Genomic DNA, 18,076 nt, shown 5'->3' on the forward strand with positions numbered 1-18,076 from the left:
ATGTTGTGCAGGCCTGGTCTACACAGACTGGCAGTGGCTTGCAATCGGGAGTCTCTCTCAGCCCTATCTTGGAGATGCTGCCGGGGGTGGGGGGTGGGACTTGGAACCTAGATGCTCTTCCCAGAGTGGCTCCATCCCCTGAGGGGAATATCTTACAGTGCTCCCACATCAAGTCTCCCATTCAGATGCAACCAGGGCAGACCCTGCTTAGCTAAGGGGACAAGTCTTGCTTGCTACCACAAGACTAGCTCTCCATCCTTCATATGATTTTATGAAATTGTTTTTCATCATTGATTCAGTTTTAAAATTTTAATACACTGATATTTTTTGGATTCTTTTGGGGTTGCCTATATTAGGAATGAATTCAATATTCGCAGGTTTTTCTGCTAATTATTGTTTAGACATTTAATGACTATGGTGATGGTGGGAAGTGTGAACAGTCAGAAGTCCAATGGAGAAAAGTATTAGGACTTTTTTTTTTTTTTAATTTGAACATTTGTAAGAAGATAGATAGAGCCAAAACAGATTATGTGAGAAAGGGCTGCCAGTTTTGTTCCAGGAATGACTGAATTTATGCCTTTCTCTTTCCCCCATATATATATTTTTAGCTTTACTTATTCACACATCTTTGTTCATTCTGCATAAGGTGGGCCGCTTATAACTAATATATTAAAAACAACAATAAAATAACAGCCAGTGCAAACCTGCAACTGAAAGAAAAAATGAAGCCAGCAGTGCAAGAGAGCAGATATCCAGCAAACACAAGTCTATGAAGCTGTATTGTACTGCGCTGAGCCATTGGTCCATCTAGCTCTGAGTTGTCTACATTGACAGATAAAATACATTGGGTTTTCAAACATGAGGTTGTTTGAGTCACCTACTATCCAGTCTGATTGGAGATGCCAGCAATTAAATTGGGGGCTTCCTTCATGCAAAGCCTGTACTGTCCCACTGAGCCATGACTCCTTCACACATGTGTGGGAAGCTTCCTTTCTGGCATTCAGAAAGGAAGCCAGTTCTTTCTTAACATATCCTTTTTAATGTAGGTATATGTAGGTCCATTGAAAACATCCAAAAGCCACTCCACCTTGCTTAGTGTGAAGTAAAACATCACAGAGTAGTGGGCAAAGAGCTCTTCCCTGTCATGGGGCATGATCCAGACAACTTTACACTCTTTTAAGTTCCACTGATTTATATGGGAAAGTTAAGCAGATAGAAAAAGTATGGATGCTTTTGAACTTTGGTGCTAGAGAAGACTTTTGAGGATACCATGAACAGCCAGGAAGCAAACAAATGGATCATAGAACAAATCAACCCAGAATTTTCACTCGTGGCACAAATGACCAGCTCAAACTATCATACTTTGGACACATTATGCGAAAACCCAGCTCCCTTGAGAAGTCCATAACGCTGGGAAAAGTTGAAGGAAAGAGAAGAAGAGGATGACCAGCAGCAAGGTGGATGGACTTGATTACGGTAGCAATGAATGCACCACTGAGAGACTTTAAAGGCCAAGTTGAAGACAAATCATCCTGGAGGGAATCTGTCTGTGTGGTTGCTAAGAGTTGACAGTGACTTGACGGCACTTAATCAATCAAACAATCATATTGTGACACAGCAGTAAAAGTAGCAGAATATTATAGATATTCCACCTTGAGCCATTTTGGAAGGGCGGTATACAAATCAATCAATCAATCAGTATACAAATCAATCAATCAATCAAATAAATAAATAAATAAATAAATAAATAATAAAATAGATCCATGATCATGTGAACCAGATTTCTACTGAGTCAGTCCTTTGGTTCCCTCTCACCTGAGATTATCTTCTGTGACCTGCAGTGATTCCCAGGTGTTTTTAGGTAGAAGTTTCCCCCAGCTCTGGTAACTGAGAGTCCCTTTAAATTGAAATACCAGGGATTGAACCTGGGAGTTCATACATTCAAAGCAGATTCTCTACCACTGAGCTGTAGACCGTGTGTCTGTCTGTCATCTTCTCCTCCTCCTCTTCCTCCTCCTCCTCCTCCCGGATCTGAGCTGTCAATGACTGACTAGGAGAGGGATCTTGGGGTCGTGGTGGACAGCTCTTGTTGACTGAATGTGTGGCAGCTAAAACCAATTCCATGCTAGGGATCATTAGGAAGGGGGTTGAAAATAAAACTGCTAATATTATAATGCCCTTATACAAAACTATGGTGTGGCCACACCTGAAGTACTGTGTACAATTCTAGTCACTATATTTAAAAAGGACATTGTAGAACTGGAAAAGGTGCAGAAGAGGGCAACCAAGATGATCAGGGGCTTAGGGCAACTTCCTTATGAGGCAAGGCTACAACACTTGGGGCTATTTAGTTTAGAAAAAAGACAACTGCGGGGAGACATGATAGAGGTCTATAAAATCATGCATGGTGTGGAGAAAGTGGAGAGAGAGAAATTCTTCTCCCTCTCACATAACACTAGAACCAGGGGTCATCCCATGAAATTGATTGCCAGGAAATCTAGGACCAACAAACGGAGGTACTTTTTCACACAAGGCATAATCAACTTGTGGAATTCTCTGCCCCAAGAAGTGGTGACAGCCAACAACCTGGATGGCTTTAAGAGGGGTTTGGATAACTTCATGGAGAGGTCTATCAACGGCTACTAGTCTGAGCGCTATAGGCCACCTCCAGCCTCAAAGGCAGGATGCCTCTGAGTACCAGTTGCAGGGGAGTAACAGCAAGAGAGAGGGCATGCCCTCAACTCCTGCCTGTAGGCTTCCAGCGGCATCTGGTGGGCCACTGTGTGAAACAGGATGCTGGACTAGATGGGCCTTGGGCCTGATCCAGCAGATCTGTTCTTATGTCGCTGCTGCTGCTTCTGCTCCTCCTCCTCCTTCCCAGTAATAATATAAAACCACGCACCTGTTTTTTCACTCTCACACCCACACTCTAGCATGAAATAGTGTGGTGTAGGCATCTCTTGTTATTTATTCTCACTTTGATCCAGAAATCTCTCATGGTAGCAGAGGCTCAGATGTACACATGTAGCTCTGTAGCCTTCAAGGGTTTCCATTTCAGTTGAGGGGATTGCTGTCTCTTCAGTTGGAATGAGGGGCATGTGTGAGAAATTAGTTTGCATTTCACACAGATTTCATCCTTTCATCTCTATACAGGAAAATGGTAACTGGGTGTTGGTGAGTGTTGTGATCACCTATAGCTACTAAACATAGCAGAATATACCGTACAAAAACATAAGCATTATCTTGCTGGATTGGGTTGTAGGCTAGGCTGGCTTTAAAGCTTAGATGTCTTTAAAAGGACCTGCAACAAAACATTGCAGTATATTCCTAGTGTGAAAAAAGTTGGAATATTGTGGGTTAATTGTGTGACTGTGTGTGTGCATTCACACATACAGTGATCAGCAGATTTACAGATTCAGTGTGCGACTTCCCCCTCCGTTCCTCAGGAGACTTTGGAAGGGTTAACCCTTCACACCAAGAGCTTAAATGCTTCAGACCCCTTTCCCTCAGAAACACAAAGATGGTCGGTGAGAAAACTAGATCGTTAGACACCTTTCCTCTTCAGAAGCAGAAGGGATTGAGAGTGTCTTGAGGAGGGAGTATTCTTCAAGATGAGAAATTTCCTGCTCTTTTTGTTCTTTTTGGCCCCCCATCCCACTGAGTTCCTTTAGTTCCAGCCACCTGGTTTTAAGTGCCCTCTGAGACTGCAGACATTCCGCTCCACTGAGTTACATTAGGGCAGCTGGGTCCCCTCGCCTCCAGCTCAGATTTCTGTGAACCCAACATATCTCTGGGTTACCCTGAGCCTGCCAGTATCTCTCTCTTGCCTGCTGGTGCTCTGATTATGTGTCCATAAGGATCATAACATTTCCAGCTCTTTCAGAAATAAGATTAGAGATTAGATGGATGAATTCATAGAGGACCAGTTTGTCAATGACGACTGGTCGTGATGGCGGTATGCTCCCTCCAGATTTGGAGGCAGTAAGCTTCCGAATACCAGTTGCTTTGAAGCAACAACAGGAGGGGGCTATTTCAGCTCCTGCTTGTGGGCTTCCTGGAGGCATCTGGGAATCGGAACACAGGGCTGGATGAACTTCTGGTTTGATCCAACAGAGTGCTTCTTATGTCTGTCTAGTCCAGCATTTTGTTTCCAGCAGTGACTTGGAAACAAAAGCTTTGTTCCCAAAGCTTTTGGAAGCTGACAAGCGGGCATAAATGTGTTGGCCATCTTTTATTGTTTGTCCTGGCATGGTACCCCCAGAATGCAGTTGAGTAAATATTCCCATTGAAGGTGCTTTTGGTGTAAGTTTATTAAATATGAATAACAGTGCAGCAGAGGATCGTTTTCACTTTTAAAAAAGGGATACAAAGTATCTCCCCCCGCCACTAAATATTCTGCGAACTTCAGGATTTTATGAAACACAGAAAAGCTTGATGCATTTGGAAATCCTTGTATTTAGGTGGAGTCATGAAATCATACCAGGACTATCTTTGTAGTCCAGTTCTTGAAATGTTGTCTTTTTAACATGTTACACATTGCAATATGGAATATTCAGGAATGGCTCAACATTTACTGGGGAAGCACATGCAAGTTTTTGAGCTGTTCAGAACTTTTTGTCAGAGTTCAGTATAACTTGACTGCTTGCAGATTTTCAGTCATTCAAGTTGTTCCAGTAATAATGCATCTACTTTTATCGTTCTCTTGTCATTCACCGGCAAATAGTTTTATAAACTAAGCTGTGCTTTATGTGCTATTTGTACATTTATCAGTACTAATCTGTAATTTGGGGTATTGATACTACAACTTGTGTTTAAAAATGGCTACAGCTAAGAGAACAAAGACCTTCTAAAAACTGGTACATACATTTGTTTGGGGAATGACTTAGTACTAGGAACAGAAAGACCATGGTTGCAATCTGGAGAAAGTGATGCTCAGCAGTTACTTGGGAGTAAGCACTGTTCAGTTTGGAGAAACTTGCATTTTAGTAAATGTACAAATGACCTGGCTGCAAGACCCACTAAACAAATGGGGGTTAAGCGCTTTGAATAGGATTTAGGCTAACTTTCACTGGATTGCATCCCATATAGTTAAGCCCGAGAAAATATCTACAGAATGTGTTTGTACAGTGTGCGATGAATGTGTGTGGCATGACATTCCAAAGGCACAATGGAGGCAGCTGGTATAAATAACAGTGAACAGCTAGAAGTGATCTTTCTAGAGAAAGAAAACATTTCAGATGCTGTTGCCAACATTGAGGGGGGTGAGATGGGTCAGAAGAATATAACTCCGGCTGAAATAACTCCTGAAAGTCCCCATTTGTGTGTTAAAAGGAAGGACAAATGGTAGTCTGTTCTTTTCAGGGATGAACACTTGCAATCCCAGCTATGAATAGAGCTGTGCGTCTCTGGCGATGAGCCATGCACGCATGGAATCCGGTGCAAAGTTTGGAATCCTGAGAACCTCCACTTTCGTTTATTTTTAATAAAAGCACATTTCAAGGCTTTAAAGGGCTCAGTAAAAATACCTCAGGCATTGGGCACAATCCAGTGGGAATAACCCCTGAGAAAGCCCAATTGGAATGAAGGCGATGTGATCAGGAGCAGATGTGCTTGCACAGATCCCCTTTAGTCCGTTAAGAACAAGGCAGCAGAACCCAGCAGGCAATACTGGCAGTTTCCTTGGTGGGAGGAAGAATTCTAGAGGTTCCAGGCAAATGTATCCTCCATTACCAATTCCATAGAAGTGGACATTCTAACCCTTGCTCCATTCCATTGAATGGAAAAGTGGAAGGCTACTGCAACAGGAGGAAATCCTTAAAAAGGAAACACAACTGTCCACCAAGCATACAGAAGAAGGGGGCACACTTGTTTTATTTGTTACACCCATATCTCACCTTTCTTCCATCTTTTATTTTATTTTATTACATTAATATCCCATTCTTCCTCTGAGGAGACGAGAGCAGTTTACACAGTTTATGATGATCATCGCAACAACCTTGTGAAGTAGGTTAGGCTGAAAGATAAGTGACTGGCCCAGAGTCATTCAGTGAGTTTCATGGCTGAAAGGGGAGTTGAACTCGGGTTTCCCCAGACCTAGTCTAACACTCTAACCACTAACCACACCATGCTGGCTCTTTGATTCTGGAACTCAAATGGGCAAATATGGGATTCCCAGGCAGTAACTCATCTGAGCACTGACCAGACCTAGATTTGTTTGGATTCTACAAGGTGGTAGTATCATATGTTCTCAGACCATGCCCTTAATTAATATTTGCCTGTGATGGCAAAATAATTTGAGCTGGCACTGAGTGGTAGAAGTTCCTAGCAGATAGTGCAACAGAACCTTAGTGCAATAATGAACAACATTTGGTTGTTACCGTACATGATTATACAGTAATACCATAAGAAACAAGCAAATGACTAGCACTATGGTCTATGCCAGGACTTTGGATGCAATCTCATTTTGAAAATAGGGATGTGCACAGAATAATATTTGTGTTCCGTTCTGAACTCAGAATGGAATGCAAATACCTGGAACATTCCATCGGAACAACCGGTCGAGCCAGTTGTTCCGGCAGAATAACACCGTTCTGAGTCGGAGTGTGGAGTCCAAAATAGTACTCTTCTGGCCTCTGCGCACGTGCGGCAGCCACTTGCATGGTGTTGCATAATCCCTGTTGCATGGTGTTGCATAATCCATTCTGCATAATCCCTGTTTGAAAACAGTATTGTCAAAATGGTATAGACAGAAATATGTTCCTTGCAAACATGCATGTTGCTTTCACTGTCATAATGATTTAGGAGGCTGCTGGGTCTGTGAACCATAAGAACAGCCCTGCTGGATCAGGCCCAAGGCCTATCTAGTCGAACATCCTGTTTCACACAGCAGCCCTCCAGTTGCCTCCAAGAAGCCCATAGGCAAGAGGTGAGGGTATGCCCCCTCTCCTACTGCTGTTCCCCTGCAATTAGTATTTAGAGGCATCTTGCCTCTGAGGTTGGAGGTGGCCTATAGCCCTCAAATTAGTAGCCATCTAGAATCTTCCTTTATCACACTGCTAGAGCCAATTCTTAAACATGTATTGTAGCACTTTTCAATCCCCAACGTGCCTTTAATTGAAATTTAAGGCATAAGCATATCAAACATACAATAGACTTGTCCACGCGATCACTAATTGGGTGAGACAGGTGTCCCACCCAGGTTTGGGAGCTGTTTGTGCTCCCAGTGTTTTGGTTGTTTGTCAGCAAATACCTAGGTTGGAGATGGGGGGAGTGATTGTGTGCAAGGTTTGTGCTGGGTTGGATGGCTTTTCCTCCCACCTCATTAAACAACGGAGTATGAGAACAGCTAGGTAGAACAGAAACATCCTACCGAGCACTCCCCTACCTCCTACCTAGGATTTTACTCATACACCATCAAACATTGGGAGCACACACAGCCCCCAAACCTGGGTAGGACAATTAGTGTGAACAAGCCTAATGTAAATCTGTTCACATTTTTGCAGGATTGCAGTCTAGTGTGTAAGTGCTGTAGTTCTTCTGTGTCTCCTCCTTTTCTGATAAGGCATGGTGTCCAGGGCATCACATTTTCTTCAGTTGGCGGAGCTATCATTTTTCTTGCAGGCCTAGAATCCTACAGAAAGCCAGTGGACTTCAGGGACAGCTCATGAGTTGGACTGGGGGTGGTTGCAAATCAAGGTAGTAGCGGCCCACACCTGACAGGATGAGTGGAGTCTGCCCTAAGATGTCATCCGGTACCATCGTGTACATTTTTCTATATGGCACATTCCAGAAATTGCTGCATTGCTTTGAAATGTTCCCTCCTTCATCTCTTAGTTCACGCTAAGAATGTGAGTTCTAATTACCTAGCCTCTAATCACACGCAATATTGGTCTAATTACTTGTAGTCTTGGCATGCAGGATGCCTATTATTTAACATTCCATCTAGTTTCTAAAGCCAGGCAAAGAACAAGACTAGCATTTTAAAAAATGTGCCAGGGTAATTAAAAGAGAGACTCCTTTCTAGTGCGTCTTATCAAGAACATCGACAGTCCTAAATCTTGCCCAAGAACTCGGTGATGATCTCTTGGCTCTGTGAAGCAATTGTGTACTGTGATAAGAAAAAAAATTCTTTATCCCACTGAGATACTTTGTAAATTGCCCTCGCTGGGTGCATATGGATTGACCTTTGGTTCAAGTTAAGCCATGGTTTATCTGTGTGCTGTTGCAGAACAAGGAAAGCTGGTGTAGGAAGTAGGCACTTGATCATAGAGTCCTAGGTTCAAATCCAGAGTCAGTCCTAAAGTTTAGTGGGTTACCTTGAAGCAGTCAGCCTAAGCTACCTCACAGGGATATTGTGAATATAAAAATGGGATAACTCAATGTATGCTGCCCTGAGTCATTTGGAAGAAAAGTGGGATATTAATATAACAACAATAAATTAATAGTGCTGACCCATTCATGTTTGTTTTAGTATGCAAAAGTATGCTAAACATTTAGACAACTGGTGAGATTCATGGCTGAGCAGGAATTTGAACACAAGTCTCCCTGCCTCAGTCCAGCAAATCATTCCTAGGTGTATCACAGGCTTGCCTAAGGCCACTCAGTGAGTTCATGGCTGAGGTAAGATTTGAAGTGGGAACTTGTTGGCTCACAGCTCCTTCTCTTAATCCAAAGCTTGACAAATCCCAGGTAGCAGGGCGCCATGGTGCCTAGAAATTTAACCATGGCATCTAGACTTGAATGTTCATAGGTAGAGTTGTTTAATAAAATCTGTATTTGTCTCAGGCGGCTATGTTTTTATTGCAGATGTGCTACTTGCAAGGGGGATGAAGAGAAGCTCATTTCCACCACCACCATTCTCCACCGTACCTGTCACTGAGCCCTTTCTCACAATTGCAGAGCAAAGGCTCAAGGGAGAGCAGCGAGGGAGCCTTAAAATGCTTACCTGCCCACAGACAATATTTGGCACTTGGTTGGGCGGGCAGATTGCCCACCCGGATGATTGCTGGCTTCCACTGGCAGTAGGGAGGTTTGGGAGGCCGGGAGGCCCCCGGAACTCCCATCATGCACTGTGCAAGTGTGCGGTGTGTTATGGGGATCCCCTGCCCAATGCCAGACAAGAGCCCCGCAGTCTCCTAGCCCTGGCTACAAGCAGCTTGGGCTGGCAGACGATCAGAAAAATGAGATTAAGGAAGCACTTGCTCCCGTAATCTCATTTTGAAGGCGGGCTCCGGAGGCAGGTGTGCCTCTGCACTGCCACCAGGAGCCGAGTGGCTCCGGGATGTTCTCACGCGCAGCCGGAATCTGGGTGGGCTTCCTTAGCCCAGTTTTGCCTGCGCGTGGGAATAGCCTCACTGTCTGGTAATTTTCTCAAGTATCTATCTATCTATCTATCTATCTATCTATCTATCTATCTATCTATCTATCTGTCTGTCTGTCTGTCTGTCTGTCTGTCTGTCTGTCTATCTATCAGACTTATATACCACCCAAACTTTCTTCTCTGGGCGGTTAACCATGACATAAAAACAATTATAAAACAAATATAAAAGGTTAAAACAGTTTAACCATTTAAAATCAGCATAAAATTAAAACCTACAAATTTTAAAAGCTGAAAAAGCTTGGGTGAAGAGATGGGTCTTCAGATTTTTTTAAAAAAAATAGTCAGAGATGGGGAGGATCAGGGCAGCAGTTGAGAAGGCCTGTCTCTGTGTGGCCACCAGACGAGCTGGTGGTAACTGGAGACAGACCTCCTCAAGTGACGTCAATGGGCAGTGGGGCTCATAGTGAAGAAGACGCTCTCTTAAATACCCAGGACCTAAGCCATTTAGGGCTTTATAAGTTATAACTAGCACTTCGTATTTTGCCCGGAATCCTATTGGCAGCCACTGAGTGACTCCCACTTTTTGGGCTGGCTCCCAAGAAATTTTCTCAAGGCTTGCCTTAACCAATCCATTATCCTGATCTGCCAATTCTTTTCATGGTGATTGGGGGAAAGGGAGCACATTTGTTCACTCTGGGTGAACTTGGAAGTGATTTTGCAGCAAAGAATGCCTTTCAGGCCCTGATGGCTTCAATAAGAATTTCCCTCCTGGGGCAAAGAGCAGCTGTGGAGGGGCCTGATCCAAACTGGAACTGATGGGGGAACTGATGGAGGGATAAAGCCCCCCTCTCCCCACTCTGGACTTGATCCAGATACTTCACATAAGCGCATATACATCCCTGGCTGCTATGTACTTAAGTTAAGCACATCTTAACTTAGATCCAGGTGACCTGAGAAAGCACCTTTCTCTACAAGATCCCAGCTGCTCATTGAGATCATCAGGAGGGGTTCATCTTCGGGTGCCACCAATTTATCTGGTGGCAACCTGGGATCGGGTCTTCTCCGTTGTCGCCCCTAGGCAGTGGAACACACTCCGTGTGGATGTGAGAGGATTATTTTCCTTGGAGTCCTCAAGAGAGCCTTAAAAACCCATTTTTTTAGCCTGGCTTCTAATGATATATGATGATAACTGCCTGGGATTGTTTTTAATGAAAGGCGGTATATACATTAACAATAAATAAAAACAATAAAATAAAGATATCTAGTTTTAATTTTCATCGGGTTTAAAATTTTTTTTTTTAAACCAAATTCATTCTAATTGTTTTATCATGTGTGTGTGTTTTTTTTTTATGTAAGCGACCCTGAGCCACTTTAGGAAGGGTGGCATATAGATAAATAAATATATAAAGTCATTCTCAATGATGAGTTTAACGTGACATAGCCTTTGACCCCAGACCTGGTATGCAAAATGTCCAGCCTGTACAGAGAAGTGGCAGGTATAGGGAAATTTCGAAATGGGGTGACCTTGGGGAGCGAAAAGGGCAAGTTGTGAGGGAGGATTGGGAGTGACACGGTCACACGCAGCAACAGGCTGGTCAGAATGAATGCTGTTCGCTCCTCGAGTGAGAGAAAGTGTTGCGTTGCTGCTGGTGCTCTGCTGGTCATGTCTCAACTGCAATGAAGTGGCTTAAAATTCTTGCCTGGCACGTGGGACCTTGACGGGGAGACGTGAGTGCAAAGGGAGGGCTTTGCTGCCCACAAAAAAGGCTGCCCTTTCTTTCCCTCACCACAATGGCATCTCAGCTATCTGAAACATCCCAAAGTCTCCTAGGATGGCGTGTGGCTCCAGCCCTAAGCCCCACTAAACATAGAACAATCGTGCCAGGGCTCAGTCAGCAGAAGGCCCCGTTTTCTTTTCTAGGCTTGACAGGGGACGAAGGGACAGAACGTTCCCCTCACACAGACTTATATTCTCTCTTTCTTTTTCCTCTTCTTTGTTGCCCCTCTAAAAAGCAGGGACTCAGACTCTTCAATATAATCTCCTCTGGCTATGAGCGGGGGGAAATCTCGGTGTTGTCGTAGGAAAGTGGATGTCAAGCTGTGGTCCAAGGACATGTGGGGTCAGGTTGTTGGAAGTTTATATGGGGTTTTTCAGTGAGAGGACCAGTAATGGCAGACAAGCTTCCCTGAAATAGAGTTTGCCCTGTACTACCAAACTTCCTCTGCGTCAGAGGTGACTGTTGGGTTTCTTCTAGGGAACAGTTTACATGGGGGTGTCAGCGAGGTTAGGAAAATAGGAAGCTGCCATATACTGAGTCAGACCATAGGTCCATCTAGCTCAGTATTGTCTACACAGACTGGCAGCGGCTTCTCCAAGGTTGCAGGCAGGGATCTCTCTCAGTCCTATCTTGGAGAAGCCAGAGAGGGAACTTGGAACCTTCTGCTCTTCCCAGAGTGGCTCCATCCCCTGAGGGGGATATCTTACAGTGCTCACACTTCTAGTCTCCCATTCATATGCAACCAGGACAGTCCCTGCTTAGCTAAGGGGACAAGTCGTGCTTGCTACCACAAGAGCAGCTCTCCTATAGTGCAGTCCACTTGGCCCAGCTGGTGCTCTTATGTACAGACTGTACATGTCAGAATATGCTCTAGAATAAAGATGGTCAAACCTCTTCCCACAGCTCCAGCCCACAGATGTACCATAAACCAGAGACTTAATTTATTTAGCATATTTCTATAATGCCTCAAACTCGCATCTCTGGGCAGTTCACAATAACATACAAAGTGTGATTACATGTGCTAGCTACATCCCCACAACACAACCATCCACTCGATGTTCGTAAAAAAGGGACCCTATGCATGTACAGCCACTTCCTTACTAATGCTGAATGTGCGGTTGCTGAGTGTGTGGCCACAATCCAGTTACCTCATCCCATGCTCACTGAACATGCGGGGGTGTTTGTGTGAAGAAGATTTATGTGGAAAGTATTCTCTCAAGATAAAAAGTTTGAAAACTAACGCAGAAGACAAAGCTGGCCTTCTTACGGGATTGCAGTCACAGAATTCAATTACCTCAGAATTGTTCAGCTCAGATTATGGGCTCAGTTTACCCAAAAGGTGTTGCAAATAACCTTCTTTCCCCCTCCCCGCTAGGTTTCCATGGTTTTGATCATGCTCCTGAGTGAGCAGGTGGACTGGGCACCTTCACTGTCTTAATTGATTACATTTTCTAGGGATGTGCATGGACTGTTTTCTACAGTTCGGTCTGAATTTGAAGCAAATTAAAACCGCACCACGGGTTTGCAAGCCAGTTCAGTTGAACAAACCAACTGGGTGGTCAGTTCGACAGACCAGCTTGAACTGGTTTAAAGTATTTATCTATATTCAGCTGCCATAGCATATAGTCGCCCACCATCTCAACTAGAGCAACTTCAGCCACATTTTGAAAAAGTAGTGCAGCTTGCAAATGCAGAATCAGATTGCAAAGCAGACCAGAGCAGTGAGGGTAGACCACAAGGGCAGACGTGGAGCTCACAGCAGTCACCAAGAAATATTACACAGAGAGAGAGAGAGCTGCCACAGTTCATTTCTTACTTTCTCACGGATAAAATAAACCATGCAGCTTGAAATCCCCTCCTTTTTGCTCCCCTCTCCCTTTTCTCTCCCCCCAGCCAATGGGGGCAGAGTTAGCCTGACAACACTTGATTTTGAATAAGCCAGAAAAAAGGAGATCACGAGCCAATCGTAAGGCAGTGGCAGAAAACCAATCAGCAAAGGAATAACAAGCCCTCCAAAATGGCACCCGGAGCTGCCCACCATAGCTGCTTGAACCATCAAACCCGTTTGCTTCGAACTGGGTTCAGTTCAGGTTGATCAATTTATTCACATTTGTGAGCTAGGCAACAGACGCTTGACAAAACTCCTGGACTTCATGATGAACATTATGCAGAGGGAGGATAAATGGGTTTCTCTTTATCACCTTTAAAAGTAACCTACTTGGAACAGAACAAGACTGTCTGGGACAAATAAAGATTTTATTAGATAACTCTAATACTGAATATCCTAGTCTAGGCACCACAGGTTAAATTTCTAAGTGTTATGGCTCCCTGGCACTAGGTGTGTGCAATCAGGCTCAAAACCAAACTGGTTCGATGTCGAACCGAGTCGGTTTGAAGGTTCGGGGTTGAGCTGAACCCGCCCCCCCGGTTCAGCTCAACCCCGAACCTACCCCCCACCCCGTTGGGGGGTTTGATAAGCCTTAAAAAAATATTTAACTTGCCCCCTCCAAGGGGCTTCTCCAAGGTGGTGGGGGTTCCACAGAGGTTCCCCCGCCCCTCCCCCTGCCGGCCTTCCTTCCTTTAAAATTGGCCAGCCACACAGGGTCCCACTGCGCAGGTGCGGCAACCTCCAAAATGGCCACCCTGCCAAGGAATAGGCCCAGAAAGGGGTGAAGACACCCAAACCAGGCAAATTTTAAAGGAAGTCCAGTGGGGGGAGGGGGAGCTTCTGCAGACACCATCACCTTGGAGAAGCCCCCCGAGGCTTGTCAACCCCCCCCCCCCGAACTGAACTGGGGGAAGTTTCGAAGGGGGCCCAAACCAAACTGGCCTAGTGCAGTTTGAATTCGGTTCAAACCTGAACCGCGGCAGGTGATTTTGTGCACATCCCTACCTGGTACGTGGGATTTTTCAAACCCTGCAATAACATCTAAATAGGGCTGCAGTGAGTAGCCCAGGTTCATCCAGTGAGCTTCATATCATGTCTGAGGGGGATTTGAATCAAGGTCTGTCAGAGATAGGATCAACATATTACCCCCACACGCTATACATTGTACTTTAGAGAAAAAACGTAATACATTAATAATGAAATGCACTGGAGTACCCTTTCTATCTATTATGTGGGAAGCCAGTTGGATGGGAACTGATGCATGCGATTTTTTTGTTGTGAAGACGTGAGGGATTGGGTCCCTATGTCACTTGCAGCTGAAATGCAAGCATTAAATAGTACAAAACAGTACTCTTCACCTTACGTAACATTGACCTCTTACATTTGATACTACACCTAATGGTTCTGGAACCTTCCCCTCTCTCTCACCTCACTTGCGCTCTCTGCTACCATTTTGTACAGGCACGCTGAAAGATTTGCTAAGAAATTCTTGCTATACTAGTAAAGCTTGGCTTCTTCCCATAAAATGAAAGCAATTTTTCATTTAATATTGCTTAACCCATATGTCTTCCCTTCGGGAGAAAAGAAAGAATGATAATGGTTTTTAGTCATTTCCTCCCTGCTAGTGTAAGCATTCCTCTTTGTGATAACAATGTGCCAAGCATGTATGTGCATTTGAGAGATAAGCTCTCTCCATATTGAGGATAAGGTCAGGATATATCATCAGTTGGTACTAATAGCTCTAAATAGATACTGTACCTGTTACAGGTATGAACACTACAGGTGCAGGTGGAGAGGTGTATATATTATTGTGTGAGCAAACAGTGCAAGTCTGAAGGAGTTTCATTTTACTCTCATGGTCTTCCACATTAAGTGCATAATATCTCTTGCTCAACAGTTATAGCTGCTGTGGCATACAGCTGGGATGGAGAAGTTGACATATAGTTTTCAAAACAACAGTCAGAACCGTATGCAAACCTGACTCCACTTTCTTGAATTATGATAATATTTACACTATGGGATTGTTCTTGCAACTCATGTTTAAAAACTGGCTGCTGGGGGTTGTTATATGTTTGCCAGGTTTTTATTCTACAATATCAGGCCTACAATCCTTTGTTTGGATATAAGCCCCTTGAACTGCATGGAATTTCTTTTGAGTAAACATGCATAGAGGTTCATCTGCAGTTGCCACCGGCTGGTGTGGTGGCTACTTGGGGACGGGCCTTCTCCATTGCTGCCCTGAGGCTTTGGAACACGCTCCCTGCTGAAATAAGAGCCTCCCCATCTCTGACAACTTTTTAAAAGGCAGTCAAGACACATCTGTTCACCCAGGCTTTTAATTAGATACTGTTTTAATAGTTTATTTTTAATAGTTTTAATGTTGTTTTAAGTTTGAAATTGTTGTAATGTTTTAATCTTTTTACTTGTTTTTATTATTTTGTTGTAGACCGCCCAGAGACTTGCGTTTTTGGTGGTTTACAAGCATGTTAAATAAATAATAAAATAAATAGAATCAGACTATATTGTTTCAAACCTGCAAGCAGTTGGATGATTTCAGTGGGATTTAAGCTACCTGATTTAAGTGCAATCACAGCCTAAAAACACATACAGGGTAAACTTGCATGTAAAATGCACATCTTCAGACTATAATATTTTGAATTATTGGCATCAAGCCTGCTTCTTAATGGTTTTGTAGCTTTATACTCTTGCTGTGGCTGCATAGCTATGCTCCTTTGAATTTATTTTATGATTGTTCCGTTTTTGCACTGTTAGCCACAGTGGCAACCAAAAATCTCAATACACCTGAGACAGGGCCCCAAATGCCACTGCCCCACACGTCTCCCCTTTAGTTTGCAGTGGGGCAAGAACCACCATTGCTACTTCACTAGATGTGCATGCAGACACAAATATGAACCCTCATCTCCACCTGGCCCAGCATGCTCCCTCCTACTTTCCTCGCACTGGATTAGTCTCATGAAAAGAAGCAGAAGAGAGAAGAAGATGATGAAAGGGCAGTACTCTACTGCCCTAACATAATTTCCTCTTCCTCTTAAGAACATAAGAAGAACCTTGCTGAATCAGGCCTAATGCCCATCTAGTCCAGCATTCTGTTTCCTAGAGTAGGCCACCAGATGCCTCTGGGAAACCCACAGGCATACCCTCTCTTTTTCTGTTGCAACTGTTATTCAGAGGCGTCCTGCCCCAGGGCTCGGAGCCAGTCTGTAGCCATCAGGACTAGTAGCCATTGATAGTCCTGTCCTCCATGAATTTGCCTAAGCCCCTTTTAAAGCATCCAAGTTAGTGGCCGTCACCACATTCTGTGGCAGAGAATTCCATAAATTAATTATGCGGTGTGTGAAAAAGTACTTCCTTTTGTCAGTCCTAAATTTCCCAGCCATCAGTTTCATGGGATGACACATGGTTCTGGTGTTTTGAGAGAGGGACAAAAAAATTTCTCTATCTATTCCCCACAGCGTGCATACTTTTATTGACCTCTATCATGTCTCCCCTCAGTCACCTTTTTTCTGAACTAAAAAGCCCCAGATATTGTAGCCTTACCTCATAAGAAATTTTCTCTAGGCCCCTGGTCATCTTGGTTGCCCTCTTCTGCACCTTTTCCAGTTCTATAATGTCCTTTCTGAAGTATGGTGACCAGAACTGTACACAGTACTCCAAATGTGGCCACACCATAGATTTGTATAAAGGCATTATGATATTAGCAGTTTTATTTTCAATCCCCTTCCTAATGATCCCGATCATGGAACTTGCCTCTTTCCCCAGCTCTTCTTCTTCTTTTTTCTCCTGCCCACTGTGGGAGAGTACAAGGGTGCACATTGGGCCAAGAGGAGGAGATGATGGCAGAGGACCATCTCAGGGTGGTTGTTTGCTGAGTGGTGACCTTGTCGCCGCTTGGTGAGGAGCTGCTCTGATGATTGTGGGCAGGAGGCAGGTGTGGTGGTGCGGGACATCTTGCCACACCACTGGTGCCTCAGAAGACCCCTGCCTCTTGAAAGGACTGTTGCCTTGAGGGTCTTCAGACAGAAATATGACATTAAAATATTTTAATAAATCAAACTGTAAGTGTATTTTCTGCTCCTGAATGCATTTTTATTTTAAAAAAGAAATGTTCCTTTATCCTGACTGTTCCTTACAGAAGGTGACTGTACCCTCAAACATCTTTGTTTTGTTTTGTTTTTTCTCACAGGGATATATTTGCAGCAAAGAGAAGTACTGACATTCAAGCTTCCCGTTCCCTCAGTTCAGAGTGTCTCAGATCCGACTTGCAATGCAGCAAAACAGCGTGGCTGGGTGGAGTTAAGCTACGGCTGAAGCACAGGTGAGGGGAACCTTTCTATAAAGACAAACCCTATTATAGTCATACTTCTTTCTTGTACACTGTACACCCCAATATTTGTGGTCATTATGTTTATCTGTGTTAAATAGATGGCTGGATTGTCATCAAGAAATTTAAACAAATAATACCAGAATGCGAGAGAGTTCCAATTAGAGAACTTCCAGTTGTAGACTATTTAGAACATCCTAATCATGTTTATGCAGAAGTAAGCCTGAAGAATAAACACATTTTCTTCCCTGTCTTTCCTGCCTCCATCTCCCTCCTTTTTCCTCTCTTTCCTCTGCTGCCTCTTCTATGTCAGATTTTACATTGTAAGCAACTTGGGGCAGAAATGTCTGCTCTTATACTGTGTAAAGCACCATGCACATTGATGGTGCTACAATAATAATGATGATGCCCCATTGATTTCAGAAGGACTTACTCCAGATATGGTGGGTTTTCACGACCCATACTCATGGGAAAGGGGAGATTTGTGAGGCATGTGTGCTCCTGGTTTCTGGTGTTAACAACCCAGACATCTTCAGCTATGTCATGTTGGCACCTCATCAACCCAACATTTAACTGAGATTGGTATTCTAGGATTTGCTCTAAGGTTGCCTACCTCCATTAAATGTCAAAAATGTTCATCATCGAAAACGTCTGGGTTCTTCTAACCAAAAATTGGGATATCACCTAGAGAAACAGCACTTGTTTTAATCTTTCCCCTTCTGCTCCTCTTTAAGAATATAGATTTTCTA

General features: G+C 43.8%; 1 protein-coding gene across 6 annotated transcripts in view; it reads left to right on the top strand.

The window, feature by feature from the left end:
• SHROOM3 (shroom family member 3) overlaps window positions 1-18,076 on the top strand; it is a 250,264-nt gene that overhangs the window by 178,654 nt on the left and 53,534 nt on the right. For all 6 annotated transcript variants that reach the window (XM_053255546.1, XM_053255547.1, XM_053255550.1 and 3 more), the window contains one exon: window positions 17,190-17,321. In XM_053255546.1, coding sequence (XP_053111521.1) covers window positions 17,190-17,321 — 132 coding nt within the window. The remainder of the gene's footprint in view (window positions 1-17,189; window positions 17,322-18,076) is intronic.

Source organism: Hemicordylus capensis, chromosome 5 (genome assembly GCF_027244095.1).
Source record: "Hemicordylus capensis ecotype Gifberg chromosome 5, rHemCap1.1.pri, whole genome shotgun sequence".
NCBI lineage: Eukaryota > Metazoa > Chordata > Lepidosauria > Squamata > Cordylidae > Hemicordylus > Hemicordylus capensis.